General features: G+C 45.3%; 2 protein-coding genes and 1 long non-coding RNA gene across 9 annotated transcripts; 2 read left to right on the forward strand and 1 right to left on the reverse strand.

The window, feature by feature from the left end:
* Positions 1–5,081: 5,081 nt before the first annotated feature.
* On the forward strand, positions 5,082–14,256 carry hao2 (hydroxyacid oxidase 2 (long chain)). Of its 4 annotated transcripts, XM_047337444.1 has the most exons (9): positions 7,327–7,354; positions 8,050–8,102; positions 9,561–9,713; positions 10,492–10,643; positions 11,615–11,898; positions 12,055–12,276; positions 12,425–12,583; positions 13,123–13,192; positions 13,708–14,256. In XM_047337444.1, the coding sequence occupies exons 2-9, from the start codon at positions 8,086–8,088 to the stop codon at positions 13,761–13,763; spliced, it is 1,113 nt and encodes a 370-aa protein (XP_047193400.1). In that variant the 5' UTR covers positions 7,327–7,354; positions 8,050–8,085; the 3' UTR covers positions 13,764–14,256. The 4 variants fall into 4 exon arrangements, with proteins under 4 accessions (XP_035460811.2, XP_035460810.2, XP_035460808.2 ...); XM_035604918.2 differs by lacking the exons at positions 7,327–7,354; positions 8,050–8,102 and adding an exon at positions 5,082–5,155 and having other exon boundaries at positions 12,058–12,276; XM_035604917.2 differs by lacking the exons at positions 7,327–7,354; positions 8,050–8,102 and adding an exon at positions 5,083–5,155.
* On the reverse strand, positions 10,143–14,814 carry LOC118283189. Its single transcript, XR_004784448.2, has 2 exons — positions 14,678–14,814; positions 10,143–10,693 (listed from the first exon to the last, which is right to left on the reverse strand). It is a non-coding gene; the product is annotated as an uncharacterized LOC118283189 (long non-coding RNA).
* On the forward strand, positions 14,679–23,915 carry si:rp71-68n21.9 (kelch-like protein 9). 4 transcript variants are annotated; one of them, XM_035604907.2, is made up of 11 exons: positions 14,679–15,002; positions 16,583–16,636; positions 17,804–17,973; positions 18,416–18,606; positions 18,780–18,912; positions 19,274–19,470; positions 19,699–19,774; positions 20,009–20,566; positions 20,754–20,933; positions 21,094–21,207; positions 23,388–23,915. In XM_035604907.2, exons 1-11 carry the CDS (start codon positions 14,809–14,811, stop codon positions 23,882–23,884), a joined length of 2,364 nt encoding a protein of 787 aa, XP_035460800.2. In that variant the 5' UTR covers positions 14,679–14,808; the 3' UTR covers positions 23,885–23,915. The 4 variants fall into 4 exon arrangements, with proteins under 4 accessions (XP_035460800.2, XP_035460802.2, XP_035460801.2 ...); XM_035604908.2 differs by having other exon boundaries at positions 14,680–15,002; positions 17,831–17,973; XM_035604910.2 differs by lacking the exon at positions 14,679–15,002 and adding an exon at positions 15,368–15,436.
* The last annotated feature ends 116 nt before the right edge of the window (positions 23,916–24,031 follow it).

Consider the following 24,031-nt stretch of genomic DNA (forward strand, 5'->3'; position numbering starts at 1 on the left):
GAGAGAGAGACAGAGAGAGAGAGAGAGAGAGAGAGACAGAGAGAGAGACAGAGAGAGAGAGGAGAGAGAGAGAGAGACAGAGAGAGAGACAGAGAGAGAGAGAGGAGAGAGAGAGAGAGACAGAGAGAGAGAGAGGAGAGAGAGAGAGAGACAGAGAGAGAGAGAGGAGAGAGAGAGAGAGACAGAGAGAGAGAGAGACAACAGCACACATGTGATATGTCTGTGAAGTCATCGGTCACGTTACTGTTCAACAGTGGTTCCATGTGTGATTGTCCGTCGCTCCGCTCCGCTGATGGAAAGTGGGGGAATCTCCTGATTTGCAGAGTGGTGGCAGGAAAGGGGGGGGGGGGGTGCAGATAGATATGAACACTTTCTGTATACTTTGGTACATGCCTGCTGTTTTAAAATCTCGTATTCTCGCCTTACGGCAAAACTCTTTGCATTGCGTTGGTCTTGCTGACACAGGAATCGAACCCCGATCGTCTGTCCTACAGTTACCGGTGTAACCCACTGAGCCGTACCAGCTCAACACTCTTGCCTGCGGAACGTGTAAAACATCAGTATCTGATGAAGGGAAGAAAACAAGGAGCCCTCGATGACGGCAGAAACAAAACCTTGTCTTCTTTGTCCACTTGAAGCCGTTGTTGAATTGGCTCCGTCGTTAAATCTGAGGCCGACATTTATCGACCGCATCTAGTCGTCATCTGGACTCAAAGTATTTTCAAATGAGATGTCTGGCATGACCCTCGTTTATATATCCTTGGGTGTTGCTGTTAGAAAGAAAAGGCTGAGATATGATCATGATAAAGCCATTTAATTTTAAATAACTTTCGATATGTTGACTTTAGGCTGAGAAAATGTGGGGGGACAAGATGTTTTTTCTTCTTCTTCTTCTTTTGTGTTTGCTGTCAGTCAAAAAAAGGCTCTGAAGACGTACAGCTGTCGAGTTCAACCAGCTGTGGCGGACGGTTATGAAGCGTCACAGATACACACACGACTGCCACAACACAAACAAAGACCCCCCGTAGTGTCTCGACTCTTTGCCGTTTATCGCCACAGATTTCCAGAACTACATGCCAAGCCTCTGCTCCGCATGTTCCCTCAAAACTACAAAACTAAAACCCTCCCGTGACATGAAAGCGACTGGGGAAGAATGTGAATTTGTTGTTTTCCTGCAAAATAATCAACTGATCATTTGTCTCACTCTGCACTTGTTGGGCTGAAGAAACAAAAGCGGCAACCAAAACAAAGATAACACAAAGTAAAAAAGACTTTGCACACAGACAGTACAAGCAGCAAGTATCTTTACAAGGACATACATTATTATTGTTATTATTTCTATTTCTCTTCTGGCCCTAACCCTATATACTCTGGACACATAACAACTTAAAACCACTTGATTCATTATCATGTTATATAAACCCAAGTTATTATTATTATCCATCCATTATCTCTGCCGCTGTATCTTTTTAAGGGTCGGGGGGGCTGGGGCCAGTCCCAGCAGACATCGGGCGAGAGGTGGGGTATACCCTGGACAGGTATGATAATAATAATCATAATCATAATCGTAATCATTATAATAATCATAATACATCTAAATACTGATTGAAATGCCGATCTACTTCGAACTTCAAAGTCCAATTCAGTCTAGGTATCGTATTGATAAATATAACTTCATGCGCTGATCACAAATATTAAATGTACAGCTTCAATTGAAATTTAACAAAATGAGCATTATGTCACAATGGACATTATATACAACTGAAAATAACTTTGTCAGGGTTGAGTTTCTGGTCATGCTTTAAAAAAAACATGTTGTTCAGAGATGAAAATGGAATAAAATTTGAGTGAAATAAGTTAAAGGTCTCCTCTCATCCCACTCTTCGTTTGCCCTTCCACTTCCTGTCTGGTGTCACGGCCAACAAACCCCTTTTCCCTGTAAAACCCCGACTCGTGCGCTGACGTGCGCACGCGAGCGCGCGTTGGCATTTGAAAACACCAGGTTCCTTTGACGTGATGTCGCTGGACACGACTCTCAAACTGTCTCGGCACACTGCGAATAAAGACCACGCTCTGACGACAACCACAGGAAAAAGCCAAAACTCAAACAAACTACAAAAAAGGAAAACGGGAAAGTGGAGAGGAAATGGGGTTTTCTTAAGCGTGCAGTGAACGTTTCAACGTCTTAATGCGCCCGCGGAGCTCACCGTCGTCACAGTTGAGTTTTCAGAGCTTCAAGCACACTTCAGGGAGGGATGAATCCTTCACTCAGATCATGACAGGCCCCTCCCTCTTTCTGGGGAGGAGGGGGGGGGGGGGAAGGCATGCAAATAAAACTTTCATACAACACCGCCGCCCCTTTGGTATAGATGTGAGCGAAGCGTCCGTTTTGCCGGTACTGTGCATGGATTGAATCATAAGAGTCTGACGTGGCGTGACTGCGAGCCGTGAGTTATGCTCAGATCTCTCGCAGACATCAAATGCCCTGGACGTCCATCACTCAGCCGCTACATGACTTTTACAGCCACTCGTGTGTTCGCTCGTCCGCCTTTGTTTTTGGTGCAGAGCACTGACGCCGACACAGACACTGCAACTACACACACTCACATAGATAGACGCTCGTGTATGAGAAGATAATAAAGATGCTGAGCCATAATTCATCTATGATTTATGCTTTTAAAAGTATTTATTTGGGGGAGAATTTCTCATCTGAGAGAAAAATGTTGACTATTTTTAATTCTTCATCTAAAATAACACATGAAATAATGTCACTGTGTAATGATTTATCCCATAGAAGTATTACTGTTACATATATATTATAATTGTTCTGTATAAAAGGTAAATACATGAAATTTGGTATACAAATATAAAATCATTAAATTAAAAGAAACATTAAAATTGTTAAAAAAAAACAACAAAAGACAGGTGTCTGATAATATCATTTAAAATGATTCCAACACTAATTAACTCATTTGAGAACATTTTACATTTTGTTGTGATAAGATTTTTCATTCAGATGTCATTCAGGAAAATTATTGAGTTGCTTTTTTGTTGATAACTACAAAAAATGTTTAAGACATTTATCAATTTTTAAGTCCCCACAAGCTGTAAGTGAAATATATTTCCAACAGCTTAAAAGTTTCTATTTGCATTTTCTGAAATTCCTCAAAATTTGAGATGTTTATATATTTTTTAGATTTTTATTTATTTTCATTCTCAATGAAAAGTCGTTTTCTTTATAAATATCAGAATAGTAGAGAAGAGTTTGATGCAAAATTACAAAATGTCAAACAAAGTCAATTGTATATGAAATATTAAAGAAAAAGGAAAATGTATCCGTCGAGTGATGTTACACAGCCCACATAATCACTAAATAGTCTTAAAGATCAGAATAACATACTGATAAACCTCAGATGATCTCAGAACAAACGGCTCTCATTATTTTATGATTTCTCCTCCGTCTTAACTTGGGGCGGAAAAGCAGAAAACCTGCTAAAAAGCACTTTTTAAAGTTGAGATGGAGAGTCGGCCGCCTGCAGGTAACGTCTTTTCTTTTAACATTCCTTTGCTGTTTTTTCATGCAAAAAAAATGCAACCCCCCCCCCCCCTAAAAACGCTGCACCTCCATCTCTGGCCTGTGTCCACAGCGAGTGAAAACCATGATGGACAGCCGTCAGCTTGGTCCCCGGCTGCAGGGTCAGACAAAAAGGCTGCGAGGATCCTGCGACCCGCAGTCTGTGGCCGTATTTAGTCTGATAATAAACCTGGGAAAGACAGAGGTGGAGGAGCTCGGAGCCTCGCCGGGGCATGATAACACCTTGACAATTCAACACACATGTGCCGCGGCGCGCTGGGCCGCCGCCCGGGGGGGCAGAGCCCCGGCCGGCATGTGGAAGAGGTTTTCCACTCAGCTGAACGTCCAGCACATCCAAAAGCGCCGGCCCCGGAGCCAGATCCAACTCTGCGGTATGAGGCGGCGAGGGCCAGCTGTGGATTAACACAATTTGCACCTCCTCTCCGTTCCAGGTAACACCCACACCTCCCCGCGGAGGTCCAGCTCGTCACATTTAGCCCTTGGCTCCACCTTCACAGACCCTTTTTTTTTTGTGTGTGTGAAAGCCAAAATAAAACACATCAATTCAGACACACACACACACACACACACACACACACGCGCGCGCACAAAGAAAGACCGACAGACGTCTCTCAAGAAGCCAGGGTTTTGTTACCAAAGATATTACATTTACAAAAGAGTTGAATTCAATTCCAGGCCTGTAATGGAATAAGAGCGGGCGGAATCTAATTTGGAATCGCCGCGCCCCACCGCCGTCTCAGAAACGCTCGAACAACTCCTCGAGGCGTTTCGGTTTGGTTCCGCGCGGCGAGCTGAGACACCGTGACACCGCCATCCATCAAATCCATCACTCCGTCAAACCCTCACCCACGCGGGGGCAACCCCAACGCAAACATGCTCGCGGTCACAAAGGTCGCGACATCTGTCTCAAATACGTCAAGAGCCTCTAAACACCTGTCGACGTTTGACCTTTTACGGAAAATGGTTGTGCTTGCTTTGAATCGGCATTTTTTCTTAGATAACGTTCTTTGGGACTCCTCGGTTCGGCGTTCGAGGGGGTGAACCAGTGCAGGGGAACACACTGAGCAATGAGTCGCCAAAAAGTTAAAACCTGACGTGTACTTAGCTGTTCACTTGTGCAATGAAGATTAACCATTAGCTCGGACGAGCGCTTCATTTGCCACACACACACACACACACACACACACACACACACACACACACACACACACACACACACACACACACACACACACACACACACACACACACACACACACACACACACACACACACACACACACACACACACACACACACACACACACACACACACACACACACACACACACACACGGGCACAAAGAGAGGCCGGGGGTCAGAGTGCTGACGTGAGGCCTCGGCACCACTGAGGGGAGGAGCTTCGCACCGGGGAGGGGCGGGGCGGGGGGAGGGGGGCGGGGTAGGTCGTACGGGGTGGGGTGGGTGGGTGGGGGGGGGCCGCTGCCCTCTGACACGACCCTGTCACATGAGAAGAGAAATCAAAACGCACTGTGAGCTGGCTAGGCAGACGAGTTTAAGGTAAGACAATGATTTTTTTAATCCCCCGTCCAGTGGCTGTACTCGTTGACACCGTGCGTGTACTTTAGATTCTACCCATCTGTTATTCACCTTTGACCCAAATGTAGACACCTAGGGGTTTTTTTGTTTTTTTTGGTATACTAACAGAGCTCCTGGCCGCTGTGACACAAACAGATCGCTGTACTGTGCGACAGGAGCTGATGAAACATTAACCCTGTTTAGCATCACAGGCTAGAGAGCGAACAGCAGGTATTCTAGAAACTCACCTGATGGACAATGTGCCCTCGGCAGCCATTCACCGCATCTGGGGCGCGCGCGCGCGCGCGCACACACACACACACACACACACACACACACACACACACACACACACACACACACACACACACACACACACACACACACACACACACACACACACACACACACACACACACACACACACACACACACACACACACACACACACACACACACACACACACACACACACACACACAGTGAACAATACAATTACAGTAAATGTTATAAAACTTCATGAATTCAAAATTATGACAAAAAGGCCTTTTTGCAAATATATATATATATATATGGATTACAACTATTAAGCAGAACAAACTATTATAGCTATGGTCATTTTTATTTTCATAGTTTCGAGTGTTGACACTAGATTTCTTAATGTTTCCTGAGTAAAACATTCATAAAAGTAAAGATTATTTTTTAAAGATGTTTCCACAAGTTTATTTTACTTTTACTTGTTGAGAAGGTTTGTACTGTGTCGCTGAGCGTGTAGTGTAGCTTCGTGTTTACAACAGTATCAGGTGTGACGTCAGAGGTCACACACACACACACACACACACACACACACACACACACACACACACACACACACACACACACACACACACACACACACACTTTAAGATTCACTCAGTATTACACTGCCCTCAAGTGTCCACAGCGGAAAGCTTATACGGCTGGAAGACTTACTGTTAAAATTATATGTATTACAGAACAATTTCTTTGATTTAAAAATTACAAAAAATACATACATCTTGACATTTAACGTAAATTTAAATACAGGCATTAAAAGGGATATTCCAGCTTTAACTTTGTCTACGTTTTACATTTGCAACCATAAGGAATTAATTCTTCAAATCACAGCGGGTCATTACTCATTTTGCTATTTGTAGTAGTTGTAACAGTAAATACTTCTAGTAGTAGTAGTTGCTGTGGTAACCTAATTTAATATGGTAGTAATTTGTTCTGCTATTTAGTTTATCTGACATAATAATAGACAATGAATATCACAAATATGACACAAAATCCAACACATATATATCACCTGTGGTTCTTGATACAAAGATAATAAATATGATGTATAATATAAAAGTTGTAGTAGTAGTAGTATTTGTCATTTTATGTTTAACAGTAGCTATTGGCTGTACCAGTATCTTTTGTAGTATTATCAGTATCTGAAATATTAGTGGTTATCAGTGTGATATTAGCAGCACTGCCTGTGTGTAATATACTGTAGTACAGTATGTAAGATAATTTGGCTAAAATGTGTCAAAGGAAGGTGGTAGGTAGGCAGACTCAGCAGACATGGTGACTTTTTCAAGGTGAATGTTAATTTACACCGCTTCCCGTTACTCGTGTAACTTAGTCAAGATCAGAGTAAATACATCGGAGAATGAACTCATGAACACTCAAACAAAAGGCACATGTTCGCGGACTCACCTTGTTCGTTCGTTCGTTCGTTCGTTCTTTCTTTCTTTCTTTCTTTCTTTCTTTCTTTCTTTCTTTCTTTCTTTCTCGAGAAGCGAGCGCTGCAACTGAATATATAGGGTGTTCAATTAACACCTACACTCCTTCAGCCCGTACCAGTATTTACTGAGGGAGGAAACTTATAGTGACCGTGACACCAGGAGATATGAATCATCATTTAGCTCCTTTCCCAAGCTCGTTACATTTCTAAATCACTCTCTGCAAGGTTTCGCATCCCAACAGATTTTACTAACAAACAATAAACTGTCAAAATAAGCATTTCGACTAAAAAGAAAACGCCCCACCGGTTGGTTTAACCCATGATGTCAGCGATGACATCACCAACACCATGAAATGCAGGAAATGCTGGGGCGGGGCCTTTCTCCTACAATTAGATCTGCATGGTGGCTCTGAACAAAGGAACAAACAATTGTAAGTATGGACAGAGAAACAAACAATTAAAACAATTTCCAAACCTGCAACTCAATAAGATAACTGAAAGTAACTTATGGCTTTAATTTACCTACGCTTTAATGTGAACCGTAGAATAATGCTAACACAAACCTAGGATAGTGGAGTAAAGCAATGGTACCTTAGCAATGCTAAATTGTAGCAAAATGAACACATGGAGAAAAATAATATGACGATGTGCAAGATGGTGAGCACAGAGATCTCACCCACTTCGTTGCACTGTACTGTCAGTATTTGTGATGGTCGTACTGTACTGTCAGTATTTGTGATGGTCGTACTGTACTGTCAGTATTTGTGGTGGTCGTACTGTACTGTCAGTATTTGTGATGGTCGTACTGTACTGTCAGTATTTGTGGTGGTCGTACTGTACTGTCAGTATTTGTGATGGTCGTACTGTACTGTCAGTATTTGTGATGGTCGTACTGTACTGTCAGTATTTGTGATGTCGTTCTGTAATATTTGCAGTACTGGTGCTTCATACCAGTAGTCAAAGCAGCGCTATTAGCAGTAATTGTAGTAGTTGTATTCAAAGAGGAGCAGTAATGGTAGGAGAAAGTAGTAGTCATTGTACTATCAGTGCTAGTAGTAGTAGCAGCAGCAGTACTGTGAGTATTGGTATCAGCAGGGAGATTAACCTCCCCATAATTTCTTCACAGGTTATGAGTCTGACGAGAGAGAAGATCTGAGTGAGAATGAGCACTTGTAATCGGTGAGTAAACTTTGTCATCAGAGAAAATATCGTCAATTTGTCCGTACAATTCTTTAATTTGTCTCCTGATCCTACAATAGATGCCAATTGTAAATGTTCTCCCATTGATAACTTCATTCATGTTTTCTTTTTTCCAATTTGTTGATTATTCATTAACGGCTGAAGTATAGATATATAATACTAACAAACTAGTAATATGTTTCATTATCCATGAATCGATCGTATTAATCTTCAGAAAGAAATTATTCCAGCTTACCATTCCAGCAGAAGCGTGATGTGGAATATTTAAATAGATTGTTTATATTTCAAAAACCCAAAAGTACAAAATTTGCAAAAAATAGTTTGAAGGTGAAAAGAATCCCCACATATGAGAACATACAAATTTTCTTTTTCTTTATTATTATTTATTGTTTACTATTTATTATAACGTTTGTGGTTAAAACATAAAATGGCAAGCTTCAATTGCAATTCTTTGTCACAAGGGTTTGGTAAAGACATCCTAGGAATCATTGCCAAATTTATATATATATCAGAAATATTTAACTCCCTAATATCGGTTTCGGCCCACAAAAATCCATATCAGTTGGGCTAAATTTGAGTACTTCTCCAAGGCCTCGGCACACTTGAGCAACATGGCAGCAGCATCTCCCGTGTGCACTGCATCTGTGAGCACGTATTTGACTGTGTGCAGGGAGCATGGCACCAGCCTGCGACTGTTATGTGCCATCTGCTCCCGCGCAGCGCTGCACTGTGTCCGCGTGCGACGCCTCTTGTCCTCGCTATAGTCGCCCGTCACCATCAGCACATTTCCAGCTTGTGTGAACACAATAAGCGCAGGGGTCACCCTCGGGTCACATACACTGGCACTGGCTTTTGATAGTGGCTCTATGAAAGTTTGATTCTGACTGACCACAATAGCGGCACAGCGGTGGACACAAGGACCGACACGGACACGAGGGATTCAAACCTGTTCTACAATTTGTAATAGACTTCTTCTTTTTTTGTTGAGTTTTCGGGGGCCTGCGCCATCGTAGCACATTTTGCGGATGCGAGGGGGAGTTTCAGTTTGTGCAGTGATGTTGCAGCTTCAGTCTTCCACGGAGGCATGGGAGACTGAGGGATTCGGTTTATGACGGATCAGTCGTTGATGAGGTAGGTCGTGAGGCTTGGACACTGGCTCTCCACTCCGGCCGGACTCACATGCAGAACAAAACACGGCCCGTTTCCAGATGACACGGAATGAGAGAGGGGATGTCACATAAAGAGACACAATTCACCATATGTCATTGTTAGTATGGTATGTGCATGTTATATTAATCATCCAATGACGGGTAGGAGGACGAGCGGAGATTATCTCCTTTTATTTACTGCTGTTTTATTAGTTCGTGCCAATATTAACTAAGCACCGAGCTGGAGATTTACGTACGGCCTCTGTCCCGCCCCCCCCCCCCCCAACAGAGAGGGAGGCCGCTGCGCAGAGATGGCGATGGTATGCCTGACGGATTTCGAGGAGTATGCCAAGGAGCATCTCTCGAAGGCCACCTGGGATTACTACGCAGCCGGCGCGGACGAGTGCTGCACCAGGGACGACAATCTGCTGGCCTACAAGAGGTACGGTTCAGGCCGACGCTCGTCACACGTCAAACACTTTGTGATATACCAAAACATGCCCGTTCAAGTACAGACAGCACGGAGAGGCAACTCATTTCACAATTTCCCCTCTTTCACGTTGTTTTAATGGTCACACGAGGACACCGCTGGACTTCAGTCTGCTGTCATTGATTTCTGTATAAAAAGAATAGTGTGTGTGTGTGTGTGTGTGTGTGTGTGGTTGTGATCCCTTCTAATCACAAACAGGCAGTTATAGTTGGCACCAGGTAGGAAGAAGAAACAATTCTAGTAGATATAAAGGTTGGGTTGTGTCCTGGATAGATGATGTAAAGTCCAGGGTTTGGGAAAAACATACTATGGCAACTATCAGTTTCATATCTTTGTTCTGTGGTGTATCAGGCCACCAATGTTTCAAATCAATGAGTCTGATTGTTTTAGTTTTGGAATTTATTGAGAATTTTGGATCAGTGTGACAAAAAAGAAAAAAAATTTGGTAAAGAAAATTAGATGTTTTAATGTTTCTACAGTAACTTGAATATCTTTGGTTCATGTTTTGTTAAACAAAGCAAAGCATTTGTCCAAAGGAAACTTTCACTGGTGATTTGCAGAGGAAAATGTTCTGGACATTAATCACAAAAAGGAAAATAATTTTTTGAGGCACTGCCCTCATCATCATTATCACTTGCTCCAATCCTCAGTATTTTTCTTTAGCTCATTATAAGTTGCTGACCCCACCCCATCCATGTCCCATATCACCCCGTCACATGTTCACACCCAGGATCCGCCTGAGGCCTCGTATCCTGCGGGACGTGTCCGTGAGCGACACGCGGACCACGGTGCAGGGGATGGAGATCAGCTTCCCCGTTGGCATCGCGCCGACCGCCTTCCACTGCCTGGCCTGGCACGAAGGGGAGGTGGCCACAGCTCGGGGTGAGGACCGCGGGGGGGGGGGGCAACTTCACGTTAGCAGAACTGATAACCTGATGGAAAATAATAACATTTTTAAAGGAGACATATTATGTTCATATTCCGGTTCCTACTTTTAATCTGGGGTTACCACTTGAAAAGGTTTACGTGCTCTAATGTGCAGAAAAGGCATCAGTGTTCTCATACTGCCCATTCCTGCAGCTCCTCTTTTCCCCCTCTGTCTAAAACGCCTGGATTTCTTTTAGCCCCGCCCCCTCCCGATAAGCCCCAGTCTGCTCTGATTGGCCAGCTTGCCAAGTCTGTTGCGATTGGTCAATCGATTTCAAAATGTGTAGGAAATGTCACGCCCCTTCACCAGAGAAGTAGCGATTCTCAGATTGCAGGCGGGGTTACCCCCAAAAGAGTCCATGTGTGACATCACAGTGGGAAGAGAAATCTGAACCAGTTGTTCAGAGCTTCAGGCTGTAGGGTTTAGCCCGCTCACAAAGGAAAACAACGGGGTGGTCTTTTCTTCACAGTTTCTGGGCTGACGAACTCCACAGATACACACCTTTATGTGCACAAACACTGAAAGAGAGAATTTTTCATGTCACATTTAAGTGTCATAAACTTCTACCAAACCCTTTCAGAAATGGAGGAAATGTGAGTTTGTGTCTCCAAGTCCCTGACAAGCTTGTGTTTTGGAGACAACTTTTTTTTTTTTTATCCTGGGATAATGTCAGTATACTTAGCCAACACTAGATGGGAGCATATGATTGAAATATATGGCCCACTTGTGCCATAAGGAAGATACTGCGTTGGACTTTTTTTGCAACAACTCTTTAAATTTTTCTTAAAGCTAAGTTAATCTTTGACGGAAAAAAAACTGGGCACCTAAGCTTTCAGTAATACATTACTGTTTGAGCCAGTCTAAGGTAAAATTAGGACCTGCTCAGACGCACATGAAATAATCTCTCAAACTTGCGCCCACACAGCCACAGAGGCCCTGAACACCTGCTACATCACCAGCACCTACTCCACCTGCTCGGTGGAGGAGATCGTGGCGGCGGCGCCGAACGGCTACCGCTGGTTCCAGCTGTACGTGTACCGGGACCGCAAGCTGTCGGAGCAGATAGTGCACCGCGTGGAGTCGCTGGGCTACAAGGCGCTGGTGCTCACCGTCGACGTGCCCTACACCGGCAAGCGGCGCAACGACATCCGCAACCAGTTCAAGCTGCCGCCTCACCTCAAGGTCAAGAACTTTGACGGAGTGTTCCAGGTAACAGTAAGTTATTGTTTTGTTTTTTCAACACGCTCTTTAAAATTTGTGCAGACATAGATGTTGTTATATCAAATGTAGAACAAGAAACAGTCCAGTTGCATATCACGTGGACGCTTAAAGCGGTTGTATATTGTTCTCCACGCACCGCCGTAGCAGGAGACGGCCGGCCCGGAGGAGTACGGCATCCCGGCCAACACCTTGGACCCCTCCATCAGCTGGAAAGACGTGTACTGGCTGCAGTCCATCACCCGCCTGCCCATCATCATCAAGGGCATCCTGACCAAGGAGGACAGCGAGCTGGCCGTGGAGCACGGCGTCCAGGGCATCATCGTGTCAAACCACGGGGGGAGACAGCTGGACGGCGGCCCGGCTTCGGTACCTGCTGACCCGTACCTCTCCCCTTACTTTTGTATTTAAGAGTTCTTGTGTGTGTGAAGTGAAGTTGGTCTGTGGAAACCTGCCAGGATTTAACTGTAAAGTGCAACGGCCTTGTCTTTTGTATCTCCACCTCCGCTGCCGACAGATTGACGCGCTGTCGGAGATCGTGGACACGGTGCAGGGCCGGATCGAGGTCTACGTGGACGGAGGCATCAGGACGGGGAGTGATGTTTTGAAAGCGCTGGCCTTGGGAGCCAAGTGTGTTTTCATTGGCCGCCCGGCAGTGTGGGGCCTCGCGTACAAGGTGGGACAGCGGCGCTGATATGACTCTGTGTGCGCGTGATACTGTCAGACCCCGTTTCTTTTGAGATTCTTTGTAACCGCCGTTTCTTTTCATTGACAGCTCGGTGGCCATCTTGACATGTTTCCTCTCCAGTTTAGATTCTAACCCCTCATGTACATTGGCCATATACTAGCCTCTGTCCCCGACTAAAGTTTATCCTGGAAGTCGCTGACAGCGAAGGCCTTGGTTCAAGGTTAATGTGGTTCAAACTGTTCTTGAGCTGGTTCCAGTTTTCAAACCATAAGACTTTTACGCTGTCGAGTGTTAAAGTCCATGATGTCAAGATTTCGATGGACTGTCTTTTGCGGACAAAAGAAAAATGTGTGTGTGATGAAGAGTCGCCGTTCACAGAGATAAATGTCTTTTTAATCTGTCTTTGGATGTATAACATCTTCAACAATAAACTCCATGTGTATTAATATCGATTTTTTTTTTTTTTTAAAGGATTACAGATTGTATATTGTCTTCTATAATGATGTGTTCTTGTGGCCATCTTCCAGGGCGAGGAGGGAGTGAGGGAAGTGCTGCAGATTTTAAACGACGAGTTCCGTCTGTCCATGGCTTTATCAGGTGAGCCGGGCCCCGCTCATACCGGGCATTAACCCACGCGTCCTGGTGTGATCCGATCTCAAGTGGACGCGTCTGAGAACGGGTGCCAGGAGTAGACTTTGAATTGTGATTGCTCGTAGCACGGTTTGGGCCGCGCATGGCTGCGGCCTGTGACCGACGAGGTCCTCTGTGAAAGAGCAAGCACGTACCCAGTTCTTCGTTCTCGCGCTTTAGCCACAATGATTTCCAGGAAGACGCGGCACAAGAACTTGCAGTGCCACCTCTTGCCGGTTTAAAAAACAACTACATTTGGACTTTGTGACCAGAAATGATGTGTTATTATTGGTGTATGGAGCAGGGAAGTGTGGTCAGATCACAAATGGTCAATGGAGACACATGTGGAGACGACATTCTAGTGCTAATGCCAGGTATGAGCTGGGCCGTCGAGGTTTCAGGTCAAGTCGCGTCACCGGACAGTCACGAGCGTAGCCAATGCTAATAATGCTAATGCTTGTTTTTACGTTTATCTCGTGCAGGTTGCAGGAACGTAGCTGAGATCAACAGGAACCTCATTCAGTTCGCCAAACTCTAACTCGCCAGCAGAGGGCAGCGCCGAGGGACGATAACAACAACAACGGCGGCGGCGGCGGCGGTCGCCTGAGCAGGACTCGCCGCCGCACCAAACCAAAAGTGTTGAAGAAATTGCAAACTTACAATCAATCGAGGCGGGGCCTTGCCCGGAAGGGCCCCACACAGAGATGACCTGGAAATCGAACCCCGACCTTCTGCGCGAAGAGTCAGCGGTGTGACCCGCTAAGGAAGAACCTGAAACTGCATCGTCATGACATAGAAACTGTGCGTTGCATCATTTGAGGGAAACCCGACGCATGCTTCCACCCATCTGAAATGACCTGTGTGTCTGACATGCTTTGTGTTTTTTTGCTTTTGGATTTGGAAGGGGGGGCAACAACAAACGTGTTCTGGGGTTTTACTGAAACGAATGTGAGAGATGAGGACTTGCACTGTGGTGTTGGAAATGCTGCCACGTTGCTTGTGGTTTAATAAACACCTGCTGAGGTGACGGAGATGCGCTGCTCTGTTTCTGTTTCTGTTGATTAGCCGGGGAACCAAAACAGACGGAGACGTAGCAGATATCTTTTGGATATTGTGTTTTTTCCCACCCAACTTCGTGCCAACTTTATGATTACATGGACAACAGGGAAGATTGCGAGATGGCAACACAATTTACAACAAGTGTTATGTGTTTTAAATTGTAGATGAATATGAGATGTTAGATGAAACTGATATCTTTTAATCTGATTATCCCAATGAACAGGACAGGAAAAGTGATCTGAACTTGAAGCTCGTCACAGCTACAGGCCAGATTCCCACCAGCATCTAGAAACCCAGTTAGAAATACCACACACACACACAAGCGTACGACGAAGGATAATCGGTTCCTCCATTCGGGTTATCACACGTCATCACATGTTGCCCTCAATGTACCTCCACACCATCGCCAAGTGTGACACGCCGCGGCGGTGGGGAGCGTCAAGGTGCGGAGGGACTCCGACAGTGAGAACGAGAAGTGGAACAGGAAGCGACTGAGGTCTCGGTTGAGCTGGAGAAACGCCGAGATGCTCGCTCAGACGCTTTCGACTCCACCACCACCAGCAGCTGGCGCGGCGCATTCAGCAGCAGCAGCAGCAGCAGCAGACAACGACGACGACGACGCTCCGTCTTCCTCTCGCCGAGCACTGGTTGGGTGTAGTTTGACGGACAGGCTGGAGGGAGGCCTGGGGGCCGGTCTGCTGAGGAGGATTTCTTCCAGGTAGGTCATCACCCACGGTACAGATCCAGGCACCTGGAGGAGCAGAGTTTTGTTTCAGCTCTACGGGAAAGTGCACTAAACCATTTGACTGTCACGCATAATATTAATGGACCCTGGGCTGCTGCGTCTCTGCATTACGACACCGACGAGTTGAGAAAGAGCTTGAGTGTTGCAACCGTAACCGGCGACAAGTGGTGGTAAAAGAGAAATGACAGGAGAGCCACTCGAGTGCTGATTAGAACTCAACTCTACGCACTTTTAAATGTGAATAAATCACCCGGGGATTTTGAAACTTCCTCCGTGTTTTGCGCAACTGTGTATTAAACCACACGTCTCACGAAGCTCCTCGATCAGAGTTGACTTGAGACCAGTGAAACATCCGTCGAGAGCTTCTGTGGGAGAGTTTTACTCGCAGCCCATCACACGTTCACAAGGTCGCGTCGTGTGTTAATCGTAGGCAGGCGAGTGTGTTATCATTTTAAAAAGATGAAATACTGCACTGATGAAAAAGAAAATTAAAAAAAAAAAAAAATTAAAATAATTACTTAAGTTGGTAACACGCAATTAAAAAGGTTTTTTTTAAAGAAAAGTTGAAAATTGTCTTAACTTGTTAACTTTAAGTTGAACAAACTCAATTAATTTGTGTGTCTGCAACTGATGAAATATTTTTACGTTGGTAAACTTTTTTCTTTTTTCAGTGCAGTATATTCATCTTTAAAAAAAAAATAGCTTTTCAAGGAGCTTTATTTTTCCGGTCTGTGTTACTGGATATTAACACCTACCAAATCAAACATTCAAATTAATAATGCCCTACAACTACAAGCACATGGCAAACCGTAATAGAAATGTTGAATGTGTGTCGTAGTTATAGGAATAGAAACATGCAACAGCAAAGGTGACAAATTGTGACAAAATGAGGTCTTTGTATTATAGACCACATGATTTTGTGAATTTACCTCGGCGCATCATTAAGTACATGTACATGTCAGCTGTTAGTTGTACGTGACCATTTCATCATCAGCCATTTAAAAAAATGAAAGACAGACAACAAGACCTCTGACCCAGCTGATGTTCTCTCACGATAAACACGTTACCAACTGAAGTGTCAGAAAACAGTGAACAGGATGTGGTGAGCGAGTGTTTCAGTGCTCCGCAAACCTGGCGAGTTAAAAACGCACAGAAATGTCACTGACCACGACGTGTGGCGCACACATCCTGAGACATAAATGCTCTTTGGTGAAGACGCGGGACAATTATTTATTTTCACGAAGGGTTGAAGGTCGAGGTCGGTGAAGCTCGTCGCGTCTAACCAGAGGTCAGAGGCCTCATTGGTCACAGTTCAGTATGTGATGCCAAAGATCATATCAGGAAGAATAATCTCACTCAACGTTGAGGGTGAAAAGTGAATCATTCTACACGAGACGTGACAGCGCTGCATTTTCATGGGTCAAACTAGCCCCCGAAACAAATGTATCACATATAGGCTACAAAACTTTGACTGTACGACTCAGTACTTCCTCTTTTGGGGGCAAAACATGTATATACATGAATATATGTATATAAATTTTGTCTCCGCTCAGAAAGTCTCGTCAGCGAAACAACAGTCCCCAACAACAACAGGCCAATGAGATGGGGTAAGGTATTTTTATTGTTTGTCTCCTTTTCAATAAAATTCGACATTTGTTTCCTCTGATTTTCTCGATCGTACATTATTTTGGAAATATTTCAAGTCCCTTATTTAATATATAATATTAGTTCAGTGAATATTTCACTTACTGCAGCGGAGTCGTGTAAGATAATGATAAGAACATATTCTATTATAAATTCATTAGATATTTATTTTTTGTGTACTTAAAGACAGTTTTGCCCAGTTATTTAATCACTTCTATTCCTGCAAACCTAACAATATTACACTTTCAAGAGTCAATGAATAAAGCAGTTCATAACTGCAATATAATCTAAATTTTATGAGTTTGAATAAATTCGAAAAGCATAAAAAACATCCACATTGAGTAGATTCAGTTGTTTCCCAGTGATTCTCTGTCTGTCAGTTTGAGATTGACAGGTTTCAATCGTTTTGGTTTTTAACGATGGACTCAACTTCGTTTGCTTGATCATACATTTAAAAGGAGATAACAAGAGAATAGTGAGTTGATTGGAATCGAAATCTCCCGCTAATTCTACCAATTTTCTACCAGAACGAATGTACTTTCAAAGTATTAATTTGTTTCGCATTTTCTTTATTGTTTCTTTCTCGTGTCACCTGAACCTTCTGTTTGAGAGCAGCCTGACAGGAAACAGTTTCAAAACAAGTGGTTTGGACAAAAAAAAGACGGGTCACCGGCTCCTTCTTTTTCCACAGGCCACAGGACAAAGAAATAATTTTAAAAAAAGAAACAGATGAGAGATTCTTTTTACTCAGCTGGGTTGAGGCGGCAGGAAACAGGCTCCTTTGATCAAATGCTCTGAATTAGCGACGGTTCAATTTCGACTTGGGGCCGTGAAAGGAGTCAACATCTGCTAATTCTGATGAAGAAAAGCTGCACTTGTGCACAACCTAACAGGAAGTGGGCAGAGAAAGAAAGAAAAAAATGAAACTGTCCAATACAGTCAGTGAAGGATCTTGGCCTACGTCTGATCACCACTCATGTTCTGCATTTGTTGTTTGCATTAATCCGATTCTACATACTCCACATTTATGAGATCAAAATCAAACACATAGCTGTTTTGAGTGCCGCTTCGACTCCACAACACAAAGAACGGACACCTCTGAGCATCACTTTGGTCCCTGCGTTAACAACGCACCGACCCCGGCTCCTCCTCCGCAGGGGCAGCGGGGACGACAGCGTTCCGGGGAGGCTGAGCCGCAGACTGTCCCGCCTGGGCAGCAGGCATCAGTCCAGGGATGCGCCGCGACCTCCGGCTCAACCAGAGAGACCTCCTGCTCCTCCGGACAGACCCGGGCACCAAGGTGTGTGATGGCTGGATCTCTGCTGCTTCAACGCCACGTCGCCTTTTATTAGTCCCATCTGTCACTCATCGCTATGAGATCCGTGTCCAGAGTATTCTGCGCAAACACAGAACAAATTCATGTAAATTCACCGTATTTCTTATTCATGCCACTTTTCCAAAGGGAACCATCACACTGTTGAGACTAAAATGTCAATATATCAATAGTTATATATCAGTCCAGAGGATGTTCTGCTTGATAAGTACGTTTATTTTTGATCCTTGAGGAATATTTTATTGCTATTACTTCTACATTTTCTGTACTATACACAAGTATCTGGGAGGAAGTTATCAAGAAGAGCGTCAAACATCATCATCATACATGTTTTTCGTAGCTCAGCAATCCACTTGCCTGCACCAACAGCGGTCTTAATCTTTCTCTCAATATCTTCGGTCCTCTACAGATGACAGGCCTCCTGCTCCTCCGGCGGCGACTGCACCTCCCGCTCCGTCCCCAGCACCGGGTCCTGCCGCTCACCCCGCGCCCATGGAGACGCGGCCTCCACGTCCGGACAAATCCACGAAGCCCAAGCTTCCTCCCCGGCCACTGTCCAGGGTGTTCAGCAGCACCGAGCACGGAGCGGCCGTGTTGCAGGTACAGTGGACTGTGACTCGTGGGCGATCGACTCAAGCCGATCTCCTTGGAGTTCCAGTGTCCCCCACTGTCATCCGTCAGAGGGGCCACCGAACCCCTCGGCAGTTTCCAGACATCAATGCAAGGTGAGCTATTCATGACAGATGCTGAGGATTTTTCTTTTTCTGTCTCAGGGCTGTGACCATTTCCGGGTGGACGAGACCCTCTGCGATGTCGTCCTGGTTCCGGGCGACAGCGAGGAAACTTTCCCAGTGCACAGAGTCATCATGGCTTCGTCCAGTGACTATTTCAAGGCCATGTTCACAGGTGAGCGGTTATTGCTCAACAACTATATATTTATTTTTATTTTTTGAAATGTGTGACTCACTCGTTCCTTCCTGCTTTCATCATGTTTCTTTCACACCAACGTGTGTCACCTCTGCGTGTAGTGAAAGAAGAGGAAGTGTGTGTGTGTGTGTGTGTGTGTGTGTGTTTGCACTCTGGCATTACGCTGTACGCGCCCTTTGCTTTTGAACTTCCCGAAGTTCTTCTGTTGACTTTGTGCGGTTAATGTATGCAGCCTGCTGCTGGCCGTGCACTTTTTTGGCGTCAGGGCCTGCGACGAGACAGAACTCCAGAAGGGACGCGGAGCGACTCTTTTCACCTTGTCCTCGTCTCCTTTGTTCAGGAGGCATGAGGGAGCAGGACATGACAGAGATCAAGCTGCACGGGGTGACCAAGTTGGGTTTGAAGAACATCGTAGACTTCATTTACACATCCAAAGTCAGCCTCGACATGGGTAATCTCCAGGACACGCTGGAGGCGGCGAACTTCTTGCAGGTCATGCCGGTGCTGAGCTTCTGCAATAAGCTTCTGAGCCGCGAGGTGAGAGTTTGTTGAGAGTTTTCTGCAAAGTAATTCATTACTTAGATTCCAGTACACTGAAGGTCAAAGCTCATTACGCTGTCCTTCCCGTCAGCTATAAAAGTGACAGAATGAAAGACTTTATGACTCAGCTGCATTATGAAAGTCATGCAGAAAGTCATGCCTACATTGAGGGAAAGTAATATCTTCATCGTGTCAATCTTTCTCCTGTATTTTTTTCTTTGACAGATCACCATTGACAACTGTTTGGAAATCGAGCGCATCGCAACTGACTTGCTTCTGGAGGACGTTCAGCTGAACATAGGTGAGAGATATGACACTGAAAGGTGCAATCTGTATCATATTATACCTCTAAAACGATATATAGATGCGGTGGAAGGGGAGATCGACATAGAACTTGTGCATCAGAGTTGCAATCCTCACCAATCCCAAAGGAAACAGACCATTATCTTGACTTATTTAAAACATAAAGAAGGTTCACTACAAGGATTCCTTTTGGTTCATGATTGTTGATTCTCTATATTCCGTCGAACTCCAGGTGAGTTTGTGAGCCAGAACCTCTCTGCGATGGCGCAGTGCGACCGGTACCTGCACCTCTCGGAGACCAGCATGGCCAACGCCCTGGCCAGCAACTCGCTGGAAGGTTTCTCCGAGCTGGAGCTCTACCACATCGCCAAAGGATGGCTGGACCACGAGCCCTCCACGCGTCGCTCGTCCGTCTACGCCCTGATGCGCCACATCCGCTTCCCGCTGATGAGCCCCGGCGAGCTGATCCAGATCTCCCAGGACGAAGAGGAAGGGGGCGACTCCATGATGCGCTCCGACACGGCCTGCGTGAACCTCCTGCTGGAGGCCAGCAACTACCAGATGATGCCCTTCATGCAGCCGGCCCTGCAGACCGAGCGCACGCGAATACGCTCCAACTCCACACACATCCTGGCGCTGGGCGGCGTGATGCGGCAGCAGCTGGTGGTGAGCCGGGAGCTGAGGCTGTATGATGAAAAGACCGCCCATTGGAGGGCCTTGAAACCCATGGAGGCGCCGCGCTACCAGCACGGTGTGGCTCTTCTGGGCGGCTTCCTCTTCATCGTTGGAGGTCAGTGCACCAACTACACACTGTACTGTCTGTCCACCACGCTCTCAGGGCGATAGTCACATCACCTAAAGTAAGGGATCACCACTAGTGTTCCCTTACTAGAGGTATTTCAGGTCAAATATTTCGACACCCCAAAATGTTCCCAATTCATTAATCCTTCCAACACCCGTCTTCATTGACTCTCCAGGCCAGAGCACGTACGACACCAAGGGCAAGACGGCCATAGACAGCGCCTACCGCTATGACCCGCGCTTCGACAAGTGGCTTCAGATCGCGTCGCTCAACGAGAAGAGGACCTTCTTCCACCTCAGCGCGCTGAAGGGGAAGCTGCTTGCGGTCGGGGGACGGAACGCCTCGGGAGAGATCGGTGAGCTGCATCTTATCGGCGTTGTACATCGGCTGTCAATTGATGTCTGCATTATTATTATTATTATTCGAATTTAAATTTGAACAAGAAAACAAACATCAGGATTCTTCTATTGGCTTTGGAAAGAAAATCCAACCCGGTTGTCTCTGTGTCACAACAGACACGGTGGAGTGCTACAACCTGAAGAAAAATGAGTGGACGTTCGTGACCAGCATGATGGAGCCTCACTATGGACACGCTGGAACAGTGCACGGGGAACTCATGTACATCTCAGGTTGGTAACATGCCACCGTTCAACAGACTGTCAAACACACTGGCAAGGCACGGCTGATTCTGTCTTGATCAGTTAGAGGCCATCAATAAGAACAACTTTTGGCTTGCCAGATTTTGGGACCAAAATCCAATTATAAACATTTTCATGAACACGTATAACAACAGACTTGATAGATTATTGTATGGTGCATTTTTTGATTTATCAATTGATACATTTATAGGTGATTGCCTAGCATTTCCCAATGACTTATTACAAATCTAGGAACTTGTTAATCATTTATTATCATTTAGAAACGCAGACCTGAAGAATTGAATTGCACAACCTGGCAACCCACACATTATTGTCTTCATTAAAGGGCTGTAACTCAGCATAAAGTTGTTATTACCGCTTTTATAAATGGGGTATTTTTGGAAAGCTATTGGATAAAAAAACATGCACAATCCAAAAGCATTAAAGGATTGAAAAGGTTTTAGGTTAATAATGTTTATTTAAAGCAAAAAAGTTTCACACTTTGTATTTGACACTATGGAGGAACTTTGTAATGGCCAGCATTGAGTGTATGACAACTGTGTATGTTTTGCATACTCCACCACTCAACCACACTTCCTCACTGTTTCGTTTTTTCACGCAGCTGTAAAAAATGTCATGCAGTTTCTCTCTTTGACTCGGAGAGAGGACAGTCGTTATTCACACAGGAGTTGCTGCACGTCATCCGTTGTCAAGAACATTTTTGACAAAGGGTCATTTAGGGTCGGTCCTGTGATGAAGCATCCGGATCATAAATATCATCCAGTGTCAGGTGTTCAAAATAACTCCTGCTATGATATAAGGAGAGCGTGTGTGCTCCCCGTACCATCTCTTTTGAAAACACTCCCCAAGGAGATTTGTTGATAACAAAAAAAACTATTAATTCAATTTCACACAAGCAGAAAAAGCCTTGAGGAGTGTTCTCACCCTCAAATTCAGATAAGAAGATTTACAAAGAAACATAAACTATAACAATTACAATATTAATATCAAGCAACTGGGTCAAATCTTCCGATGATGATTTTCTTGACCAATTGGGAGGGGGTCCTCGAGGGGGTTGTTTCAAAGTGACCAAAAGGTTCCACTTTGACAAGATGAACTACAGTCAACGCTTGCCTGGCTGACCTATTTGAAACCACTTCCTGTTTAGCGGCAGCCTCTCAGAAGCTGCTCTTACTGGAACCGTGATGTCAGGCGGGGTTTCTTAGCAACCTTGGACAGGAAACGGCCTTTCTTTTGTTGAGAGCAGAAATAAAAGTTTCACATGTCTAACGAGAGAAGCCGTAAGGCCTGTGCTTGAGGCGAGCCACGGCGCTTTTTGCGAATCCACAACTCTGTACTGCTAAACTGCATCGGAAACATATACCATTTTCTATAACTTAACCTACACATTACAACATCCTGTATTTACATCACGGAGTGTATTCATTTCGGTCCAGCAGACAGTTATTGAGTTGCATCTCACGCTCAGCACCTACGCAAAAAATCAAGAACTAAAATACCAGCTTGACAGTTACAGGGAACTTTATGTAAAATTGCTTTTTTTTTCACAATTGCAGAATGTGTAGGTACATGTACATGATGCACTGTGCAACTGTGGACCTACTGGAGAGTAACATTTAAGATACAGTACACAGTATCTAACCTTTTAGCCAACATGCTAACACAAACAGCTGTGTTTTACCTACATTCATTTGTAACTGTGAATATCCAAAACCATGAGCTAAAAGTGGCTCAAAAATACAAAATAGCTAGCAACAGGGCTGTGGTAATTGGTTAGCACTTTTGAAGCGATGGGACTCTCAATACTGTGAATTCTTAAAAACTCTCGAATGCTAAAAAATTTAGATGATTTATTGAATAGTTCAGCCCATTGTGTTGGTATTTTTTGGAGCAAACTATATCATTTCATTACTTCATTGAGATATGAGGGCATTTCTTCAGATTTGTCAACTGCATTATTTGCTGATATAGCTGATAATGCAGCCTTCAAATATACAACAAATATTCCCCTTGGGAACGTTCGAACATGCTACTGTTTTAATGAAACCAGTTTAAGAACGTGTTAAGGTCTTTCATGGAGGAACATTTCTACATTCTGTAATATCTGTTGGATTCCCCCCCCCCCCCCCCCCCCTCCCCCCGTCGCCCAGGTGGCATCACCCGTGACAGCTTCCAGAAGGAGCTCTGGTGTTACGACTCCGCAGCCGACGCGTGGGGCCGACGCGCCGACATGAAGGAGCTGCGCGGCCTGCACTGCATGTGCACCGTCGGAGACAGACTCTACGTGATGGGCGGCAATCACTTCCGAGGCAGCAGCGACTACGACGACGTGCTGGGCTGCGAAGTCTACAGCCCCGAGGCGGACCAGTGGGCCGAGGTGGCGCCCATGCCCCGGGGCCAGAGCGACGTGGGAGTGACCGTGTTCGACGGGCACATCTACGTGGTGGGGGGGTATTCCTGGAACAGCCGATGCATGGTTGACATTGTGCAGCGCTACGATCCCGAGCGGGACGCGTGGGACCGGGTGTTCGACGTGCTGGAGCCCCTGGGGGGGATCCGTGCCTGCACGATGACGGTCCACCTGCCCGAGGGGTCGGTGGACGAGGCTCTGATACAGGAGTGCCCGCTGCCCACGGCGAAGAGCTGAGGGCAACGTGCACCACAGGCCCGGGCGGAAAGGGGGGGGGGGGGGGGGGGGGGGGGGGGGGGGGATATGCCACTTTCCGATTGACAACATTGAAAAGGGGGCAAGACAGGAAATGGTGTGGGTTTGCAAACACAAGCTGCAGGTGCA

The sequence above is a fragment of the Scophthalmus maximus genome, chromosome 14 (genome assembly GCF_022379125.1).
Source record: "Scophthalmus maximus strain ysfricsl-2021 chromosome 14, ASM2237912v1, whole genome shotgun sequence".
NCBI classification, from domain to species: Eukaryota; Metazoa; Chordata; class Actinopteri; order Pleuronectiformes; family Scophthalmidae; genus Scophthalmus; species Scophthalmus maximus.